Source organism: Panthera pardus, unplaced genomic scaffold, assembly GCF_024362965.1.
Source record: "Panthera pardus isolate Hobbes unplaced genomic scaffold, ASM2436296v1 HiC_scaffold_24, whole genome shotgun sequence".
In the NCBI taxonomy this organism is placed as follows: domain Eukaryota; kingdom Metazoa; phylum Chordata; class Mammalia; order Carnivora; family Felidae; genus Panthera; species Panthera pardus.
The window spans coordinates 139,045,957-139,069,727 of record NW_026526810.1 but is presented as its reverse complement, the minus strand read 5'-3'; the positions used below and the strand labels follow the sequence as shown (position 1 = coordinate 139,069,727).

Here is a 23,771-nt window from a genome sequence, read left to right as displayed (position 1 = left end):
CCTGCCTGCTATTTGGAGCATTCCAAATCTCATTAAGGGCCAAGGACAATGATTCTGGATGTTCCAGGCCAGTTTCCAGGTGGATTTTTCCTGAAGGAATTTTGTGTCTAGTTTTTCATGTTCCATATCTGTTCCCCTAATCCACATATCCTCATCGTCTGCTTCTGTGATGATTAAGGATGATGTGGGGTAGAAAATTCTAATTATCACCCCCAAGTCTTTGCAAGTATGTAGTTTGTCTATGTGCTGAAGTGAGTTCCTTGGTCTGGCTAAATCCATAATGGAATGGCAAATCCAGGAACCATTTCAGGCATTACATTCTTTACCACAGTCGTGGCAATGGCATGTCCAGTCAGACAGAATCAGTCCATCCACCAAACAAGCAGCCATTTACCAATGAGGAAGCCAATTTGTCAAATCCATCTGGAGAGCCCCAGTGGGCAGGGAGGGGCTACCCGCCCATAGACTTCCTTCTAGCTCTACAAATATTTGCTTGCCCCTTTTCTAGTATGGTGTAGTCCCCCTTGCATGCTTTGTTCTCTGTGACTTTGCTTTTATATCAAATCAATCATTCTCAAGTGAATGTCATCATATTCATCTTTCATGTTTTCTTTGAAGGCATTTAGGTTCAAGTGTTCTTCTTAATCCTATATCCATTTTGAGATTTTTTTTGTGTCGACATATATGTATGAAGCAAGATTATGGCCAAATATTATTTTGCATGTATATATCAATACTATTTTTTAATTTTTACTTTGTTTTTGAGGGGGAGAGACAGATCATGAGTAGGGAGGCACAGAGATAGAGGCAGAAACAGAATCCAGGCCCTGAGCTGTCAGCAGGAGCCTGATGTGAGGCTCGAACCCACAAACCATGAGATCAAGACCTGAGTGGAAGTGGGATGCTTACCCTACCAAGCCACACAGGTGCCCCTAGTCAACACCACGTTTAAGAGACACTATCCTCTCCCCACTGTGCATTGTTGGAAATCTCGTGGAGGATTTGCTCACTGCATCTGCAAACTTCTACTTCTGGGCTCCGTAATGAGCTCCACTGGTCTAAATATCTCATTTGATGCCAGAAGCACACTGTTGTGGTTAATGTACCTCTGCAATATATTTAGAAAGAGAGAAGTGTGATGTCTCCAGGTTCTCTCGACATCATGATTGTTTTGTTGCTTCCATGTGTTGTGTGCTTTCACATGAATTGTATATTTTTCAGGTTCCTTAAAAAACTCATTGGCATTTTTATTGACATAAAAAGATAAACATAAAAATACCATAAAAAGATAAAGCAGACAGAAAATAGAGACTATCACAAATACAGAAAACAAATCAATTACATAAAAATTTGTATTTGGAAAAGTATGTAAAATTTGAAACAAATAGGTAGCCTGGGGAAATAAGGAAGACTCAAACAAATGCAATCAGAATTGAAAATGGAGACAAAACTGAAATAAAGACATGAAAAGGATCATTAAAGAAAAACTTAGGTATTTATAGGCCAACAATTAGATCACCAGGAACAAATTACACATTTTATGCCATAATGTAGGCCACCAAGACTGCTTCATGGAAAAATACAAAAGGAACAAAAGAAAAATTAATAAGATTTCTCTATCTAAAACCTCACCCTCCAAAAAAACCGCCTAGGAGTCCATGGCTTTATTAAAACTTCTACTAAGTATTTAAAGAGGAATTAATGCTAATATTTCTCAAACTATTACAGAACACTGATAAAAAAAAAAACAGCACTCCCAAATGAAATTTGTGAGGACAGCATTGTTTTCACACCAAAACCAAAGAAAGACACCACAAGAAGGGAAACTACAGGTCACTATCTCAAATGAACATACATGCAAAATTCCTTCACAAAATCTGAGCATACTGAATTCAACAGAACATTGAGAGGATCATACAACATAATCCAGTGGGATTCACTCCAGGGATGCAAGGATCCTTCAACATACACAGATGCATAAATGTGATGTCCTCCATTACCAGAGGGAATGAGTGAATCAAAGCCATCATTAATTGATTCAAAAAAACATTAGACAAAATTCAACACATGTTCATCATTTAAAAAGAACCCAATTAAAAAGGGACTGAAGGAAATTACCTCCACATGATCATGGCCACTATGAAAAGCCCACACCTGACAGCATATTGAACGGTAAAATGCTGAAGGCTTTCCTGTCAAATCAGGAGCCAGGCAATGATGGTCACCCCTAACATAAGTGTTCCCCATGATAACGTGAAGAATACATATGCCACCTCAAACTATGTCATCTTGTCACACTGCTTATTTGGGTGAAAGTCACTTGAGAAAGAGTCCAAGTACACTCAGACTCTCCATCGTCCCTTGACAGCAGGATATAAATCTCCCTCCCGTGTACCAAGAGGGAAGAACCATCGTTAGCACCAGAATAAGGAACACAGGGACAAGAAGGCTATGCAAACAAACCTACTTACTTGGTGACTAACATAATACCCCAAACTTAACTCTTGCCAAATCCAATGTTTTGTTGTCTGAAAGACACAAGTGCCACCTGCTTTGTCCTTTCTCTGAGTGTCATGTCATTAGGAAGGACATGCACTTACAAAATGAAATTTATTCTCTCCTGTAGATAGTTCTTATGTCAATTGAATCCTTACACTGGCTAAATCCCAGAAAAAAAGAAGGGAAAAGCTTTCTTCTCCTACCACTGGAAGAAATAACCAGAAAAAAAAAATATGGAATAAAAAAAATAAAAGACATTTAAATCAGTAAGGAGGAAGGAAAACTACTTGTTTGCAGGTGACATTGATCTTAAACATAACAAAACCCTAGAGATACCACAAAAAAATATTAGAACCAGTTTTTTTAAATGAGGAAAAGAGCAGGATGCAAAATGAACAAAGAAAATAAATAAAAATAAACGACCTGTGATTCTACACACCAGCATGAAAATACATGCAAAATAAATAACAAAATTATACAAGTGAAAATGGCACAGAATAAAGTATTTTGGGTTAAACTTCAAAAAGTATGTAAAACACTTGTAGAGTGAAAATGATCTATGTTGATGAAAGACCTGTAAAAATGCACACAGGACTGCAAATACACCTGTACTCACTGAATACAATTATTCAAATTGTCACAGCACCATCTACACAAACTAAACTACAAGTGCGTCCCTAACCCTGTAGTTCACTTTTAAAGAATCAAATCTAAGACTGGAGCTTGATATATATGTCAGAGCACATGCAAATGGGGTCCTCTCTGTGCTGATAAAACCAGTCCATCCCAGACTCTGCAGCTGGGAGAGGAGCCCCAGCCCCGGGAGTCCCAGGTGTTCCCATTCTCTGATCAGGACAGAACAGACACCTCACCATGAAGTTTGTGCTGGGCTGGGTTTTCCTGGTTGCTCTTTTAAAAGGTAATTCATGGTGAAGGAGGGACACTGAGTCTGTGAATGGATATGAGTGAAAGAGTGGATGTGTGACAGTTTCCTGACCAACATGTCTTGTGTCTGCAGGTGTCCAGTGTGACGTGCAGCTGGTGGAGTCTGGGGGAGACCTGGTGAAGCCTGGGGGGTCCCTGAGACTCACCTGTGTGGCCTCTGGATTCACCTTCAGTAGATATTGGATGTACTGGATCCGCCAGGCTCCAGGGAAGGGGCTGCAGTGGGTCGCATATATTAAATATGATGGAAGTAGCACAGACTACACAGACTCCGTGAAGGGCCGATTCACCATCTCCAGAGACAACGCCAAGAACACGCTGTATCTGCAGATGAACAACCTCAAGACCGAGGACACGGCCACATATTACTGTGCGAAAGACACAGTGAGGGGACCTCACTGGGAGCCCAGACACAAACCTCCCTGCAGGAGGGGATCAGCACCACCAGGGGGCGCACACTATGCACAATTCTCCTTTGTGTTCCCAGGCGCAGGTGCAGATGGACGTTACAGGAAGGTTTCCTGTCAGGGTCTGGGGCTTCCTCTCCACACAGCAGTTTCCCCAGGGAGCCTCCCTGGTTATATGATTCTGTGTTTACCTATTAACTCTCTGAATTAGCAACTGGGTTGTCATAGGGAAACTAGACGAACATGCACAAAGACACAGTTGTTTGCACTTGCTTACTCCGGTCCCTCAACATGAGTGAATTACAGATTTCCTGAGGCACAACAGCTGCACATTTACAGAATTCCCAGATGCGCTCCCTGTGCAGCCAGGACCACAGGATCCCACAGCTCCTCCTTATCCTCACCCAGCCCTTGTCCCAGTCAAACAACGTGACACTTTCTTCATAGCCCTTTGCTACTCAGGACTTTAAATGAGCTACAGCTTTATTCAATTACTCTAAAGGAGAGACAAACAATCTCCATGTATTAGGCAAGATTCCCCTGAGGAACAGAACCCAAAGGTCATTGGTTTCCATAACTAAACATGTTGAGAAGACCCATGATCTACTGTCACAAGCTGAAGACCCAGGAAAACCAGTGATGTAATTCTTGTCTGATTCTGACTAGTGTCTAGTCTCAGAACGTGGAGAGCTGATGATGTAACTCTCAGAAAAAGGGCCAGAGGAGACCAATATTCCAGTTCAAACAAGCACATGGGAAGTAAAAATGAGGGAATTCATCCTCCATCTGCATCAGATTCTATTCACAAACTTAATGGAATGGGTGGTGCCCAGGCAGAAAGAAGCCATGGATGGAAATGCAAATCTCTTCTGGAACACATCACAGACATCCACAGAAACAGTGGTGAATCTGGGCACCCATGACACAGTCAAGATAACATATAAAGTTAATCATGACAAGTCAACCCCCTGTAAACGTGGAGCTCAAAGACTGAAGATTTAAAAGTCAATCCCATCATTGGGGTGGAGTCTGGTGGGCACAGCAGTGCTCCTGTGGAGGAGGGCAGAGGCCCATAAGGGGAACTGTGGTCTGAGTATCCCCTGGGTTGCATGGGGAGAGACAATTCCCTTCGTGGAGTGCATTTGGGAGACGGGGCATTGCCTCTCATAGGACAGGAGAGCTGACAGGCACCATTAAAGTTCCCTGATCATTAGCATAGGAGCCTCTTCTGAGAGCAGCTAGCTGGACACTGCCTTCTGGTTGTTCTTCACCATGCACTCCAAGCCCCTAGTATTGATGCAGCTGCCCATCTGGGGTAAATCAGCTCCAGGCACAGCACATCAAGACCCTCTCCCAGAGGATCAGTGGGGTCCCTGTCATATTGAGTTCACACAATTTGGAGTTTTCAAACCCAGCTAGAGCTCCTGAGATAAAACATAAGAGCCCTGTGCCACCAGATGGGCCAATGGCTTGGACGCAGACAGGGTGAAAGCAATTCTGACAGAAGCCTGGGACCCACAAGTGTTCTCTCTGTGTGAGGGCTTCCTGAACAGGGGAGGCTGGGACCTCCAACTCCAGGGACTAGAGAGGGAGCTGATGCCAATATTTCCTTCCACCAATCAGCATGGACAGATTTCACTCAGCAGCACAGCATCCCCAGTGCAAGCTGAGCCACTAACACCAAGCTCCACCTACTCCAGCCCCCATCAAGTGCTTGCTTACTAGGAAAGAGTGCCTGGCAACCAGACCACCACTGCACCCCTTCCTCTAAAGACCACCGTAAACCCCCACACACACCAAGTCAGCTGATCATACAGTGACGCATATCCTCACCTCTAGGGGAGATAGGAATTAGCCTCTTTTAACAAGCAGACCAAACTCACCTAGTTAAAACTCACAACACTGGACACAAAGTCCAACACTCCCCACTGGAGGCAAGAAGAAAATCCGCAGAGGACTGTCCTGAGGGACAGAGCAGCCAAAACACGACAGCCCAGTGCCACGGAACATAAAACAAATGCTTCATGAAGTGTCAGGCCCTGGACAGTATGTGAACACTGCTCAACAAAGATACTACCCTAGAAGCAGAACAGATAACAGGATTTTCTAAAACATTTAAGAAGGCAGAGACATAGACAACAACATGATGGAGGAACTCATCCTAAAAGAAAAAATGATAAAAGGTCATTGTGAGGGATATAATTAAAACACATAAACTAATGTGCCTCAAACAGAATTTCTGAAAACTCTCATAATGAAACAGGATTTTCAAAAAGTATCATAAGGATGCTAGCTGTGCTTGAGGAAAATATATGAGACATGAGGGATACCCTTACTGCAAACAGAAGAGACCTAAAAACTAGTCAGGATGAAATTTTAAATGTTGTAACCGAGATGTGAAACTGATTGGATATAATGACCTCAAGGCGGAAAGAAGCAGATGAATGAGGAAGGGACATAGAAGATAAAAGTATGGGGGAGATGAAGCTGGAAAGAAGAGGAAAATTAAAATATTGCATCACAAACATACACTTAGGGAAATCAGCAACTCCATAAACTGTAATAACATTCTTTTGAAAGGAGTCCCAAAAGAATAAGAGGGAGAAAAAGGGGGATACATTTTAGCTGAGGGAATATAGTGAAAATTTCCACAAACTGGGGAAGGAAACAGACATCCACGTCTAGAAGGCAGAGAGAACACCCATTAAAATTAAAAAAAAAAAAAGCAGGCCAACACTGAGACATATCATAAGAAAATGGCAAAATATCCAGATAAAGAAAAACCATAAAAGCATCAACACAAAAGAAGTTGCTAAATAACAAGGGAAGGTTAAAAAAAAAAACTATGGCAGATATCCCTACAGAAACCTTCATGCAAGTAGGGAGTGGCATCATATCCTCAACATGCACAATTGAAAATTATGCAGCTAAGAATACTTTCTCCAGTAAGGCAGTCATTCAGATACAAGGAGTGATAGAATTTCCCAAACAAAAACCAAAGGAATTCATGGCCTCTAAATCAGCCCTGCAAGAAATAAAGGGGACCCTTTGGGTAGGAAAGGAAGACTAAAAGTAACAAAGACTAGAAATAAACAGAGAAAATCTCCAGAAACAATGACTTTGGAGGTAACACTATGGCACTAAGTTTATATCTATCAATAATTACTGTGAATGTAAATGGACAAAATGCCCAATCAAAAGACATAGGTGTTTCAACCTAAAACACCTGTAGATTCAAAGTGAGGGTAGGGTGAACAATTCATCATGCTAATGGACGTCAAAAGAAAGTTGTAGTACCACACTCATATCACACTAACTACTTTTCAAACCAAAGTTTGTTACAAGAAATCAGGAAGGCAGTATATCATCATAAAGGGGTCTATCCAACAAGAAGATCTGAAACTTTAAATATTTATACCCCAAAAATGTAAGCACTGAAATATATAACTCAATTAATAAGAAACATAAAGAAACTCATTGATAATAGACAATAGTAATAATAGAGAATGTTAACACTCCACTTACAACAATGGAAAGACAATCTAAGCTGAAAATCAATAAGAAAACAATGGCTTTGAAAGACACATGGACTGAATGGACTTAACAGATATATTCATAACATTCTATCCTAAAGCACTAGAATACACATTCTTTTTGAGTGGGCATGGAACATTCTCCAGAACAGATCACATACTATGTCACAAATCAGCCCTCTACAAATACAAAAAGACTGAGATCATTCCATGCGTATTTTCAAACCACAACACTATGAAACTTGAAGTCGACCACAAGAAAAATTTGAACAACACTGCCAATACATTCGGTTAAAGAACATTGTAGTAAAAGCTGAACGAGATTTTCAGGAAATTACAGAAGTAATAAAAAATACATGGAAGCAAATGAAAATGAAAACATGCCAGTTCCAAACCATCTGGATGCCGCAAAGTTGATGGAAGAGTGAATATATAGCAGTACAGGCCAAACTCAAGAAAGAAGAAAGGTCTCAAACACACAACCACTTTACAACTAAAGGAGCTAGAAAAAGAACAACAAATGAACCCTAAAGCCAGCAGGAACAGGTAAACAAAAAAGATTAAAGCAGAAATAAAGGATATAGAAACAAAGAAAAACAGTAGAACAGATGAATGAAACTGTAAGTTGGTTTTTGTAAGAAGAAATAAAAATGATAAACCCATGGGCAGACTTGGCAAAAACAAAAGGGAAGGGATGAAAGTCAATATAATCAGGGTCTGTCCGGAAGATGGCGGCGTAGGAGGACGCGGGGCTCACAGCGCGTCCTGCTGATCACTTAGATTCCACCTACACCTGCCTAAAGAACCCAGAAAACCGCCAGAGGATTAGCAGAAGGGAGTCTCCGGAGTCAAGCTCAGACTAGAGGGCCACGGAAGAGGGTAGGAAGGGCGGCGAGGCGGTGCGCGCTCCACGGACTGGCGGGAGGGAGCCGGGGCGGAGGGGCGGCTCGCCGGCCAAGCAGAGCCCCCGAGTCTGGCTGGCAAAAGCGGAGGGGCCGGACAGACTGTGTTCCGACAGCAAGCGCGACTTAGCGTCTGGGAGGTCATAAGTTAACAGCCTTGCTTGGAAAGCGGGAAGGCTGGAGGACAAAAGGAGGGAGAGCTGCTGAGCCCCCGGACGGCAGAGCTCAGCTTGGCGGGGAACAAAGGCGCTCGCCAGCGCCATCTCCCCCGCCCATCCCCCAGCCAAAATCCCAAAGGGAACCAGTTCCTGCCAGAGAACTTGCTCGCTCCGCGCAAACACCCAACTCTGTGCTTCTGCGGAGCCAAACCTCCGGCAGCGGATCTGACTCCCTCCCGCTGCCACAGGGCTCCTCCTGAAGTGGATCACCTAAGGAGAAGCAAGCTAAGCCTGCCCCTCCAGCCCCCGTGCACCTTGCCTACCCACCCCAGCTAATACGCCAGATCCCCAGCAACACAAGCCTGGCAGTGTGCAAGTAGCCCAGACGGGACACGCCACCCCACAGTGAATCCCGCCCCTAGGAGAGGGGAAGAGAAGGCACACACCAGTCTGACTGTGGCCCCAGCAGTGGGCTGGGGGCAGACATCCGGTCGGACTGCGGCCCCGCCCACTAACTCCAGTTATACACCACAGCACAGGGGAAGTGCACTGCAGGTCCTCACCACGCCAGGGACTCTCCAAAATGACCAAACGGAAGAATTCCCCTCAGAAGAATCTCCAGGAAATAACAACAGCTAATGAACTGATCAAAAAGGATTTAAATAATATAACAGAAAGTGAATTTAGAATAATAGTCATAAAATTAATCGCTGGGCTTGAAAACAGTATACAGGACAGCAGAGAATCTCTTGCCACAAAGATCAAGGGACTAAGGAACAGTCACGAGGAGTTGAAAAACGCTTTAAACGAATTGCAAAACAAAATGGAATCCACGATGGCTCGACTTGAAGAGGCAGAGGAGAGAATAGGTGAACTAGAAGATAAAGTTATGGAGAAAGAGGAAGCTGAAAGAAAGAGAGATAAAAAAATCCAGGAGTATGAGGGGAAAATTAGAGAACTAAGTGATACACTAAAAAAAAATAATATACGCATAATTGGTATCCCAGAGGAGGAAGAGAGAGGGAAGGGTGCTGAAGGGGTACTTGAACAAATTATAGCTGAGAACTTCCCTGAACTGGGGAAGGAAAAAGGCATTGAAATCCAAGAGGCACAGAGAACTCCCTTCAGACGTAACTTGAATCGATCTTCTGCACGACATATCATAGTGAAACTGGCAAAATACAAGGATAAAGAGAAAATTCTGAAAGCAGCAAGGGATAAACGTGCCCTCACATATAAAGGGAGACCTATAAGACTCGTGACTGATCTCTCCTTTGAAACTTGGCAGGCCAGAAAGTCTTGGCACGATATCTACAGTGTGCTAAACAGAAAAAATATGCAGCCGAGAATCCTTTATCCAGCAAGTCTGTCATTTAGAATAGAAGGAGAGATAAAGGTCTTCCCAAACAAACAAAAACTGAAGGAATTTGTCACCACGAAACCAGCCCTACAAGAGATCCTAAGGGGGATCCTGTGAGACAAAGTACCAGAGACATCACTACAAGCATAAAACATACAGACATCACAATGACTCTAAACCCATATCTTTCTATAATAACACTGAATGTAAATGGATTAAATGCGCCAACTAAAAGACATAGGGTATCAGAATGGATAAAAAAACAAGACCCATCTATTTGCTGTCTACAAGAGACTCATTTTAGATCTGAGGACACCTTTAGATTGAGAGTGAGGGGATGGAGAACTACCTATCATGCTCCTGGAAGCCAAAAGAAAGCTGGAGTAGCCATACTTATATCAGACAAACTAGACTTTAAATTAAAGGCTGTAACAAGAGATGAAGAAGGGCATTATATAATAATCACAGGGTCTATCCACCAGGAAGAGCTAACTATTATAAATGTCTATGCGCCAAATACCCGAGCCCCCAGATATATAAAACAATTACTCATAAACATAAGCAACCTTATTGATAAGAATGTGGTCATTGCAGGGGACTTTAACACCCCACTTACAGAAATGGATAGATCATCTAGACACACAGTCAATAAAGAAACAAGGGCCCTGAATGATACACTGGATCAGATGGACTTGACAGATATATTTAGAACTCTGCATCCCAAAGCAACACAATATACTTTCTTCTCGAGTGCACATGGAACATTCTCCAAGATAGATCATATACTGGGTCACAAAACAGCCCTTCATAAGTTTACAAGAATTGAAATTATACCATGCATACTTTCAGACCACAATGCTATGAAGCTTGAAATCAACCACAGGAAAAAGTCTGGAAAACCTCCAAAAGCATGGGGGTTAAAGAACACCCTACTAACGAATGAGTGGGTCAACCAGGCAATTAGAGAAGAAACTAAAACATATATGGAAACAAACGAAAATGAAAATACAACAATCCAAACGCTTTGGGATGCAGCGAAGGCAGTCCTGAGAGGAAAATACATTGCAATCCAGGCCTATCTCAAGAAACAAGAAAAATCCCAAATACAAAATCTAACAGCACACCTAAAGGAAATAGAAGCAGAACAGCAAAGGCAGCCTAAACCCAGCAGAAGAAGAGAAATCATAAAGATCAGAGCAGAAATAAACAATATAGAATCTAAAAAAACTGTAGAGCAGATCAACGAAACCAAGAGTTGGTTTTTTGAAAAAATAAACAAAATTGACAAACCTCTAGCCAGGCTTCTCAAAAAGAAAAGGGAGATGACCCAAATAGATAAAATCATGAATGAAAATGGAATGATTACAACCAATCCCTCAGAGATACAAACAATTATCAGGGAATACTATGAAAAATTATATGCCAGCAAATTGGACAACCTGGAAGAAATGGACAAATTTCTAAACACCCACACTCTTCCAAAACTCAATCAGGAGGAAATAGAAAGCTTGAACAGACCCATAACCAGCGAAGAAATTGAATCGGTTATCAAAAATCTCCCAACAAAGAAGAGTCCAGGACCAGATGGCTTCCCAGGGGAGTTCTACCAGACATTTAAAGCAGAGATAATACCTATCCTTCTCAAGCTATTCCAAGAAATAGAAAGGGAAGGAAAACTTCCAGACTCATTCTATGAAGCCAGTATTACTTTGATTCCTAAACCAGACAGAGACCCAGTAAAAAAAAGAGAACTACAGGCCAATATCCCTGATGAATATGGATGCAAAAATTCTTAATAAGATACTAGCAAATCGAATTCAACAGCATATAAAAAGAATTATTCACCATGATCAAGTGGGATTCATTCCTGGGATGCAGGGCTGGTTCAACATTCGCAAATCGATCAACGTGATACATCACATTAACAAAAAAAAAGAGAAGAACCATATGATCCTGTCAATCGATGCAGAAAAGGCCTTTGACAAAATCCAGCACCCTTTCTTAATAAAAACCCTTGAGAAAGTCGGGATAGAAGGAACATACTTAAAGATCATAAAGGCCATTTATGAAAAGCCCACAGCTAACATCATCCTCAACGGGGAAAAACTGAGAGCTTTTTCCCTGAGATCAGGAACACGACAGGGATGCCCACTGTCACCGCTGCTGTTTAATATAGTGCTGGAAGTTCTAGCATCAGCAATCAGACAACAAAAGGAAATCAAAGGCATCAAAATTGGCAAAGATGAAGTCAAGCTTTCGCTTTTTGCAGATGACATGATATTATACATGGAAAATCCGATAGACTCCACCAAAAGTCTGCTAGAACTGATACATGAATTCAGCAAAGTTGCAGGATACAAAATCAATGTGCAGAAATCAGTTGCATTCTTATACACTAACAATGAAGCAACAGAAAGACAAATGAAGAAACTGATCCCATTCACAATTGCACCAAGAAGCATAAAATACCTAGGAATAAATCTAACCAAAGATGTAAAAGATCTGTATGCTGAAAACTATAGAAAGCTTATGCAGGTAATTGAAGAAGATATAAAGAAATGGAAAGACATTCCCTGCTCATGGATTGGAAGAATAAATATTGTCAAAATGTCAATACTACCCAAAGCTATCTACACATTCAATGCAATCCCAATCAAAATTGCACCAGCATTCTTCTCGAAACTAGAACAAGCAATCCTAAAATTCATATGGAACCACAAAAGGCCCCGAATAGCCAAAGTAATTTTGAAGAAGAAGACCAAAGCAGGAGGCATCACAATCCCAGACTTTAGCCTCTACTACAAAGCTGTCATCATCAAGACAGCATGGTATTGGCATAAAAACAGACACATAGACCAATGGAATAGAATAGAAACCCCAGAACTAGACCCACAAACGTATGGCCAACTCATCTTTGACAAAGCAGGAAAGAACATCCAATGGAAAAAAGACAGTCTCTTTAACAAATGGTGCTGGGAGAACTGGACAGCAACATGCAGAAGGTTGAAACTAGACCACTTTCTCACACCATTCACAAAAATAAACTCAAAATGGATAAAGGACCTGAATGTGAGACAGGAAACCATCAAAACCTTAGAGGAGAAAGCAGGAAAAGACCTCTCTGACCTCAGCCGTAGCAATCTCTTACTCGGCACATCCCCAAAGGCAAGGGAATTAAAAGCAAAAGTGAATTACTGGGACCTTATGAAGATAAAAAGCTTCTGCACAGCAAAGGAAACAACCAACAAAACTAAAAGGCAACCAACGGAATGGGAAAAGATATTTGCAAATGACACATCGGACAAAGGGCTAGTATCCAAAATCTATAAAGAGCTCATCAAACTCCACACCCGAAAAACAAATAACCCAGTGAAGAAATGGGCAGAAAACATGAATAGACACTTCTCTAAAGAAGACATCCGGATGGCCAACAGGCACATGAAAAGATGTTCAACGTCGCTCCTTATCAGGGAAATACAAATCAAAACCACACTCAGATATCACCTCACGCCAGTCAGAGTGGCCAAAATGAAGAAATCAGGAGACTATAGATGCTGGAGAGGATGTGGAGAAACGGGAACCCTCTTGCACTGTTGGTGGGAATGCAAATTGGTGCAGCCGCTCTGGAAAGCAGTGTGGAGGTTCCTCAGAAAATTAAAAATAGACCTACCCTATGACCCAGCAATAGCACTGCTAGGAATTTATCCAAGGGATACAGGAGTACTGATGCATAGGGGCACCTGTACCCCAATGTTTATAGCGGCACTCTCAACAATAGCCAAATTATGGAAAGAGCCTAAATGTCCATCAACTGATGAATGGATAAAGAAATTGTGGTTTATATACACAATGGAATACTACGTGGCAATGAGAAAAAATGAAATATGGCCTTTTGTAGCAACATGGATGGAACTGGAGAGTGTGATGCTAAGTGAAATAAGCCATACAGAGAAAGACAGATACCATATGGTTTCACTCTTATGTGGATCCTGAGAAACATAACAGAAACCCATGGGGGAGGGGAAGGAAAAAAAAAAAAAAGAGGTTAGAGTGGGAGAGAGCCAAAGCATTAGAGACTGTTAAAAACTGAGAACAAACTGAGGGTTGATGGGGGGTGGGAGGGAGGGCAGGGTGGGTGATGGGTATTGAGGAGGGCACCCTTTGGGATGAGCACTGGGTGTTGTATGGAAACCAAGTTGACAGTAAATTTCATATATTAAAAAAAAAAAAGATATGAAAAAAAATAACTTTTGTTTTTGAATTTCTGTAATGTATGAGCATTTAGGCAACACATTTTTAATGGTTATTAATTATAATATGAATAAATATTTTTAGTGTTCAAAAAAAAAAAAAAAAGGAGGACAATATAATCAGAATTTGAGAGGAGACATCGTGACTGACACCACAGAAATACAACTATGAGAGAATAGTTTGGAGATTTATATGCCAACAAATTGGGCAATCTGGAAGAAATGGATAAATTCCCAGAATAATGTAAACTACCTAAACTGAAAAAGGAAAAAATAGAAAACGGGAACAGACTGATAATGAGCAAAGAAATTGAATCATTAATCAAAAATCTACTGACACACAAAAATCCAGGGCTAGATAGGTTCACAGGTGAATTCTACCAGATATTTAAGAAGAGTGTAAAATATTCTATTTAAGTAGAATAGAAAATTCCTGTCTTCACAAACTGTTCCAAGTAATAGAAATGGAAAGAAAACTTCCAAATTCATTCTATAAGATGAGTATGATCACGGTTCCAAACCAGATTAAACCCCACTAAAAATGAGACTTACAGGCCACTAGCCCTAATGAACAAGAATGCAACAAGTGTCAAGAAAATACTTGCAGGGGTACCTGGGTGGCTCAGTCGGTTAAGTGTCCAACTTTGGCTCAGGTCGTAATCTTGTGGTCCATGAGTTCGAGCCCCGTGTCAGCTCTGTGATGACAGCTCAGAGCCTGGAGCCTGTTTCAGATTCTGTGTCTCCCTCTCTCTGACCCTCCCCCATTCATGCTCTGTCTCTCTCTGTCTCAAATATAAATAACGTTAAAAAAAAAGAAAGAAAATACTTTCAAATTGAATCCAACAAGACATTAAAAGGATCCTTTAACGTGACCAGGTGGGATTTATTCCTTGGCTGTAAGGGTGGTTCAATAGTCACAAATAAATCAATGTAATACATACCATCAATCAGAGAAAGGATATGAATGATATGACCTTCTCAATAGATGCAAAAAAAAATTGACATAGTACAGCATCCTTTCTTGAAAAAAACCCTCAACAAGGGGTAGAGGAAACACACCTCAACATCATAAAGTCCGTACATGAAAACCCCACAGCTAATACCCTCAGTGGGGAAAAAAACCTTTTCCTCTACTGTCAGGAACACAAGAGGGATGTCCACTCCCATCATTCCACTTAACACAGCAGTGGAAGTCTTATCCTCAAAAACAGACAACAACAAAAAATAAAAGCATTCAAGTTGGAAAAGAAGAAGTCAAACATTCCCTCTTCACAGATGACATGACCCTCTATATAAAAAACTCAAGACTCCACCAAAATATTGCAAGAACTGATTCACAAATTCAGCAAAGTCACAAGATACAGTATCAACATAGTGAAATCTGCTGCATTTCGACACAGCAATAAAGAAACAGAAATAAAAATAAAAAACTATCCATCCCGTTTACTACTGCACAAATATAATAGGATACCTAAAGAGTTAAAATATCTATACTCTGCTTTCTCTTCCCCTCTCCTATCTGCTTGGTGTTAATAAAATAGTCTTATGAATGCCAAATAAGCAAAAAAAAAATATCTATACTCTGAAGACTAAAAACGGTGAAAGAAACTGAGGATGACATAAAGAAATGGAAACACCTTCAATGTTCATGGATTTAAGGAGCAAGTAGTGTTGAAATGTCTCTGCTACACAAAGAAACAGGAGACTTCATGATTATGGATTTCATGCTATATTACAAAGCTGTACTTATCAAGACAGTAAGCTACAAGCACAAAGAGACACATAGGTCAAAAGAACAGAAGAGTAAACCCAGATATGGACTCACAAATGTATGGCCACCTCATCTTGGATGAAGTAGGAAAGACTACGTAATGGGAAAAAAAGACAGCCGTATCAACAAAGGGTGTTGGCAAAACTGGACCAGAACATGCAGAAGAATGAAACTGAACCACTTTCTTACTCCATACACAAAAATAAATCCAAATGGGTGAAAGACCTAAATGTGAGACAGGAGACCATCAAATCCTAGAGGAGAACAGGCAGCAACCTCCTGGACTTGGGACATAGCAACTTCTTACTAGACGTGTCTAGAGAGGCAAGGGAAACAACAGCAAACTTGAACTACTGGGACCTCATCAAAATGAAAACCTTCTGCACAGCTAAAGAAACAATCAACTAATCTAAAAGGCATTCTACAGAAATTAAAAAGGTATTTGCAAGCCACATATCTGAAGAAGGCTTACTATCCAAAATCTATAAAAAAAAATTCTCAAACTCAACACCCAAAATACAAAGACTCCAGTGGATAAATGGGCAGAAGACATGAGGAGATACTTTTCCAAACAAAGCATTCCGATGTCTAACCAACACACGAACATACGCTCAACATCACTCATCATGAGGGAATTACAAATCAAAACTACAATGAGAGATGACCGCACACCTGTCAGAACGGCTACAATTAACAACTCAGGAAACAACAGATATTGATGAGGATGAGGAGAGAAGGGAACCCTTTTATACTCTTGGTGGAAAAGCAAAGTGCCCGGACCATTCCAGAAAACAGTTTAAAAACTAAAAATTAAACAACCTTCCACTCCAGCAATTGCTCTACTAGGAATTCATCCAAAGCATACAAAACTTCTGATTTGAGGAAGTACATGCACCCCAATGTTTACAGCAGCATTAACTATGACAGCCAAACTGAGGAAAGAGACCAGAAGTCCACCAAGTGATTAATTTGCTATCTGTATACAATGGTATATTACTCAGTCATAAAAAAGAATGAAATCTTGCCATTTGCAAAGATGTTGATGCAGCTACAGGGTATCATGCTAAGCAAAGTAAGTCAAAGATGACAAACACCATATGATTTCCTCCTATGGGGAATTTAGATCTAGGGGAAGGGGAAAAAGAGCAAGAAATCATTAAAAAACTCTAAGGTTAGAGACCAAACTGAGGGTTGCTGGAGGGCAGGTGTGGGGGGGATGGGATAATGGGTGTTGGGGATTAAGGAGGTCACGTGTTGTGATGAGTACTGGGTGTTAAAGTAAGTGATGAACCAATAAATTCTACTACTGACATTACTATTACACAATATGTTAACTAACAAATATTTAAACACAAACTTAAAAAATTTAAAAAGTGCAAAAAAGGAAGGTAGAATTGTTGCCACAAATTGTCATGAAAATGGAATCTAAGGTAGTGACTCTAACGTCTTGCATTTATTCATTATATCCCTAACTGATGGTGGACATAAATTAACATACTCATGAATTTTCACAGCAGTGCCAGGTGGGCTGGAATTCAAACCACAGCTGCCCTTTCCAACTCCCCTGTGCCCACACATCATGGGCAGCTTGTCCAGACACCTGCACAAGAACCCAGGTTGGGCCTCAGCAGGGACCCACATCTGCAGAACTGGAAAGTGTGGACAGTTGACGCTTCCTGAGAAGCTCTGGGGTTCCTTCCCCGACTTGCTGTCTCAGCTCACTTGTCTTCCTTTCCTGTCTCTTGAAGAGAACCATGTGCACTGTTAGTGGTTCATGAAAGTGAGGGGCTATATGTTCTATAAACATTCAATATGAAAGATAACATACAAGGGGACAAAAAAATAAAAAGCCCATATGATGCATACTGTCTCGCGGCTCCTATCACCCAATGTGGTAGAGTACAAACAAACCTAAGTATTCCTTTGGTCAAAAACTGCACAGCACATTGGAAAAGTATTAAGAGATGAGAAGCCTGGAAGAATTCCACAAATGCAGATATGAGCTCCCCTTGGAAGGAAGAAGAAAAATTATAGTCCCAAACACGGAGGAGTAAAATAAATTTAGGAAATTTATTATGTGAGTCGCACATCTCAGCCACCTGCTGGGGCTTGGCCTCAACAGCAAACAGCTTAGGGTCACTGACATCCTGTCTCTCTGGGAAAGAGTCCTCTGAACAGGAGCTGGTCACCGGGAACCCTGTATATTGGCTACAACAGTCTGGAGGGGAGGTTGCAGTCGGGCTCAGTGGTACATGCCTATAGTCCCAGTTACTTGCACTGGAGTTTCTACTTGCTGATCTGGGGTGGGAAAGGAAAAGAACATACCTTAATTCAAATAGTCTAGGTATTCTTTCTGGTAGTATATTTTCTGCAATAAATGCTTCTTCATGGGCTGTATGCCAACATGGCCATTTGCAGGCACTATAAATACATTATTTGAGTTTTTCTTCAAATTCCAGTTAGTTAACATGCAATGTACTATTACTTTCAGGTGTAAAATATAGTGATTCAACATTGCAATACAGCACCCAGTGTTCGTTATGAGAGCTCCCCTTAATCCCCATCAACTACCTCCCCATCCCTCCACCCACCCTCCCCAGGGTAACCATCAGTTTTTCCCCTATAGTTAAGTATCTGTTTCGTGGGGCTTACGTGGTTCCATGGGTTAGGCCCACGACTCTTGATCTGGGCTCTTGTCTTGATCTCATCATTCCTGAGATCGAGCCCCACTTTGGTTTCTGCACTGACAGCACGACGTTTCCTTGGGATTCTCTTCCCATCTGCCTCTGCCCCACCTCCCATTCTCTCTCTAAATAAATAAGTGAACATTGAAAAAATCGCCTATTTCTTGGTTTGCCTCTTCTCTCTTATTTGTCCCTTGGCCCATTTGTTGTTTCTTAAATTCTACATATGGATGAAATCATATATTTGTCTTGTTCTGACTTATTTCAGTAAATATAATACTCTCTAGGCCCATCCCTGTCCTTACAAATGGCAAATGTCATTCATTTTGTGGCTGAGAAATATTCCAGTGTGCGGGGGGTGGGGAGGGGGGGTGTAGATATACCACATATTCTATACCCGTTCATCAATCAATGCATACTTGGGCTGGGCTGTTTCCACAGCTGGGCTCTTTGTGAAATAGCTGCTATAAACATAGAGGTACAATTCCCTTAAATTAGTATTTTTGTATCCTTTGGGTAAATACCTAGTAGTGCATTTGTTCTATCGTAACGTAGTTGTATTTTTAGCTTTCTAAGGAACCTCCATGCTGTTTTCCATAGTGGCTGTGCCAGTGTGCATTCCCACCAGCACCTCAAAAAGGATCCTCTTTCTCTGCATCTTCACCAACACCTGTTGTTTCTTGTGCTGTTGAGTTCAGCCTTTCTGACCAGTGTAAGTTGATATTTCATTGTAGTTTGGATTTACATTTCCCAGATGAGGAGTGATGTTGACCATCTTTTCATGTGTTTATTGACAATCTGTAGGTCGCATTTGGAAAAATGCTTATCCATGTCTTCTGGCCATTTTTTAATGGGATTATTCACTTCTGGAGTTGAATTTTATACCATATATAGAAAACCTGAAAGACTCCAAAAAAAAAAAAAAAAAACCCGCTAGAACTGTTACAATAAACCAGTAAATTTGCAGCACACAACATCAACATATAGAAATTTGTTACTTTTCTATACACCAATAATGAAGCAGGAGAAAGAGAAATCAAGGAATCAATCCCAATTAAAATTACACCAAAAACCGTAATACATTAGAAATAAACCTAAGTAAAGAGGTAAAAGATCTGTACTCTGAAAAATCTGGGACATTTATGGAAGAAATTGAAGAAAACACAAAAAAATGGAAAAATATTCCATGCACATGGATCAAAAGAAAAATCATTGTTAAAATGACAATACTATCCAAAGCAATCTAGACATTCAATGCAAGTAATTCAATTTCCTCTCAAATAATACCAGCATTTTTCACAGAGCTAGAACAAATAACTCTAAAATTATCATGGAACCACAAAAGACCCCAAATAACCAAAGATCTTGAAAAAGAAAAAAACCTGGAGGCATCACAATTCTGCATATCAAGCTATATTACAATGCTGTAGTCGTCAAGACAGGATGATACTGGCAAAAAAGGACACATAGATTAATGGAAAAGATTAGAAAACCCTGAAATGGACACATAAGTATATGATCAACTAATCTTTGACAAAGCAGGAAAGACTATCAAATGGAAAAAGTCCCTTCAACAACTGGTGTTGGAAAACTGGATAGCATCGTGAACTTGTAAGGAACCTGGACCACTTTCTTACGGTACACACAAAAATAAATACAAAATGAATGAAAGACCTAAATGAGAGACAGGAAACCATCAAAATCCTAGAGGAGAACACAGGCACCAACCTCTTTGAACTTGGCCAGAACAACTTCTTACTAGACGTGTCCCCAGAAGTAAGGGAAACAATAGCAAAAATAAACTATTGGAATCTCCTCAAGATAAAAAGCTCTGCACAGCAAAGAACAAATCAACAAAACTAAAAGGCCACTGACAAAATGGGGGAAGATATTTGCAAATGACATCTCAGATAAAGAGTTAGTATCCAAAATCTATAAAGAACTTACCAAACTCAACATTCAAAAAGCAAATAACCAGTAAAGAAATGGGCAGAAGACATGAATACATATTTTTCCAAAGAAGATATCCAGATGGCAAAAAGACACGAATAAAGATGCTCAACAACACTCTTCATCGGTGAAATATAAATCAAAGACACAATGAGATACCAACTCACACCTGTCACAATGACTAAAATTAACAATTCAGAACACACAAAATGTCAGCAAGGATGCAGAGAAAGCGAAACCCTTTCGCACTGTTGATGGTAATGCAAACTGGTGCAGCCACTCTGGAAAACAGTGTGGAGATTCCTCAAAAAATGAAAAACGGAACTATCCTGTGATCAAGCAATTGCATTTGTCCAAGGATACCAAAGGTATCCAAAGGATACCAAAATGCTGATTCGAAAGGGCACATGCATCCCAATTTTTATGGCAGCCTTATCAACAAAAAACAAATTGTGGAACAGCCCAAATATTCATCAACACATGAATGCATAAAGAAGAGGTGATAAATATATACAATGGAATACTACTTAGCCATGAAAAAGAATGACATCTTGCCAATTACAATAATATGGATGGAACTACAGTGTATTATGCTAAGTGGAACAAGTCAGTCAGAAAAAGTCAAATATCCTATGATTTCACACATTAGTGGAATAGAAGAAACACAACATATGGAAAGGAAAAATAAAATAAATCAAAACAGAGAGGGAGGAATCCAGAAGACACTCTTAAATACAGAGAACAAACTGCGGGGAAGTGGGGAGGTGGGCTAAATGGCATGTGGCCATTAAGGAGGGCACTGGGTGAAATGAGAACTGGGTGTTATATGTATGTGATGGTTCCCTAAATTCTACCGTAAAATCAGTACTACACTGTATGTTAACAGACTTGAATTTACATTAATATAATACAAGAAAATTATATATAGAGAGAGACTACCTCAAAATAGCAAGCTTCTGCACAGTGAAGGAAACAATCAACAAAACAAAAAAGCAACCTAGGGAATGGAAGAAGATATCTGTAAATGACATATCCTCAGGGTTAGTTTTCAAAACATATAAGTTTTTTTTAATTGTTTTCAAATTATCAGTAGAGAGTGTGTCCATGCAGTTCAGCACACTGTTGTGTGAGAAGCAAAACTCGTGTCTTCCACTTTTATATTGTGGTAAGATCTCACTGAACATGAGACCCACACTCTTCACAAAATTTTAACCATACATTACAGTATTGTTAATTACAGGGGTAATGATGTGGAGACCCCTCTAGAACTTAATCATCTTGCATAACACAAAATCATAGCCCTTGATATCTACTCCTCATTGACCCCCATGCCAGGCCCTGGAAACTGCCATTTCACTCTCCATTTCATTGTTATCAAAACCCAAATTCAGCTGCCTGTTGCTGGAAAGGTCAATGTTCAAAGTTTTAGTTTTGGTGGGAAACAAATTTGAGCTATATTCAGAAGGCCAGCCACTGGGGAGAAGGCAAACTCTTGTCCAAACGCCACCTCTGAGGTTTCTCCCTGACCCAGGGCATTTTAAAGCAGTAGAGGGTACTTAATCAAGCAAGGCAGTGCCATGGTCAATACCATCTTTTGATCATGGGCAGACTCCATGGTGCAAGCTGCCAAAGTAACCTCAACTTCCTCCATCTCCAGCTGAAGAGGGAACCAAACTACATGGGAGGAGACTGCCAGAGGCCAGGAAAGAACCACCATAAGGGATTAGAGGAGAAAACCCCTGGGGCTCACACATGGTCAGCAGTACTTTCTGTTCTCCCCAGCTGGCATAAGAAAATACTAAAATACAACCTTGTAGTTCGCAAATCATCACTCAGAATACTGACAAATGTTTTCCTCAGGGAACTCAGAGGAACCTTCAAAGCAAAAACCAAAAGGACCAAATGGCTTGCAAACTAATATCCAAGGAGAATAAGACACAGAAAACTACAAAGCAATTTTTTGCATCACCCATAAAGGTAAAATTGACAATGTTTACCTCCGAATCACAAGGAAGCAAAAGCAGTGGTCTCTGTAATGAGGAAAAGTAGTCATCCAAAGAAAGTGACCCAGCAGTACCACAGGACATGGAATTGGTAGAGAAGTTCAGGGTGTTATAACTGCATAGCCCATATGCAAGTAGCTTCAGTAAAGTTTGAAGGTGTTGACTAGAGCCATGCCTCTGGGTCCAAATCCCTACCCATGTCCATGTGACCACTCTTGACCATGGCCCACCTGCCCCTCCCACATCCACCCCAGCCTAACTGATGTGCAGTGTCACACAATGCCACACTCTGGGACTGTTGCCTAACCCCACAGGGGGCCCGCATGTGCAGGGTGCTGGCCACCTGGCACAGCCCTCTGTTCTCTCTGATGGTCTAGACCTGGCTTTGCTGAGGATCCTCCATTTATCCATTCTCACTGGCAGATGTCCCTGAGTAGGGGCATGAGGCTGGCAGAGGGCCAGGTCACCCTGAGGGCGCCCCTCTTGCTCTTTGCACTCTGGGCAGTGCTGGCTCCTATGCAGGGTTCTCAAGGGCATCCCTCATGGCGCTACATCTCCTCTGAGGTGGTAATTCCCAAGAAGGAGCCGCACCACAGCAAAGGCATTCAGATGCCTGGCTGTCTGTCCTATAGCCTGCGTTTTGAGGCAAGAGACATGTTATGTACATGCGGCACAAGAAACTCTTTTGGTCCAGACTCTGCTGATGATGACTCAGGATGCTCAGGGAGCCTTGCAGGTGGACTAACCCTTCATGCCTCCAGACTGTTACTACCTCAGCTACCTGGAGGAGATTCCTTTTTCCATGGTCACAATTGACACAGGCTATGGCAGCCTTGAAGATATCATGAAGTTGGATTAACTTGCCTATGAAATGAGACCCCTCGGTGATTTCCAATCATTTGAACACTTTGTTTCTCAGATAGTCGAGGACATCTGTGCAATGGGACCTACTTATAACCGGGGATATAAGGAGGACAGGGGACCCCCTGTTCCTCAAGGAAATGCCAGTGCAGCCCCAAGGATCTCTAGTAAGTGCTGTTCATCCCATCACAGAATTTTCAAAGGACCTGCTTTCAGTTTCAAAACAATGTATAGTGTGTTAACCACGTGGAAAAAAGTGCCCAATTCCTAGTAAGGCTAGTTAGCTTAATTGAGTCAATATTTCATGCTATTGATGTAAGTTATTGGTTTCATGGTCATTTATAGTGAGAGACATCAAGCTCACACAGGCAATTATGTGTTGCATCAGAGCCCCTTTTTTTTCTCTTCAATAGTATGAGTCAAAGTATTTTCGATTTCTTAAAACACA

At 41.1% G+C, this 23,771-nt stretch overlaps 1 gene segment (V, D, J or C); it reads left to right on the top strand.

Moving 5' to 3' along the window:
* The first annotated feature begins 3,364 nt into the window (after positions 1-3,364).
* LOC109261715 (immunoglobulin heavy variable 3-74-like) lies at positions 3,365-23,321 on the top strand. The segment is given in 3 exon segments: positions 3,365-3,418; positions 3,518-3,848; positions 23,240-23,321. Coding segments are annotated over 3 exon segments (459 nt in total).
* The last annotated feature ends 450 nt before the right edge of the window (positions 23,322-23,771 follow it).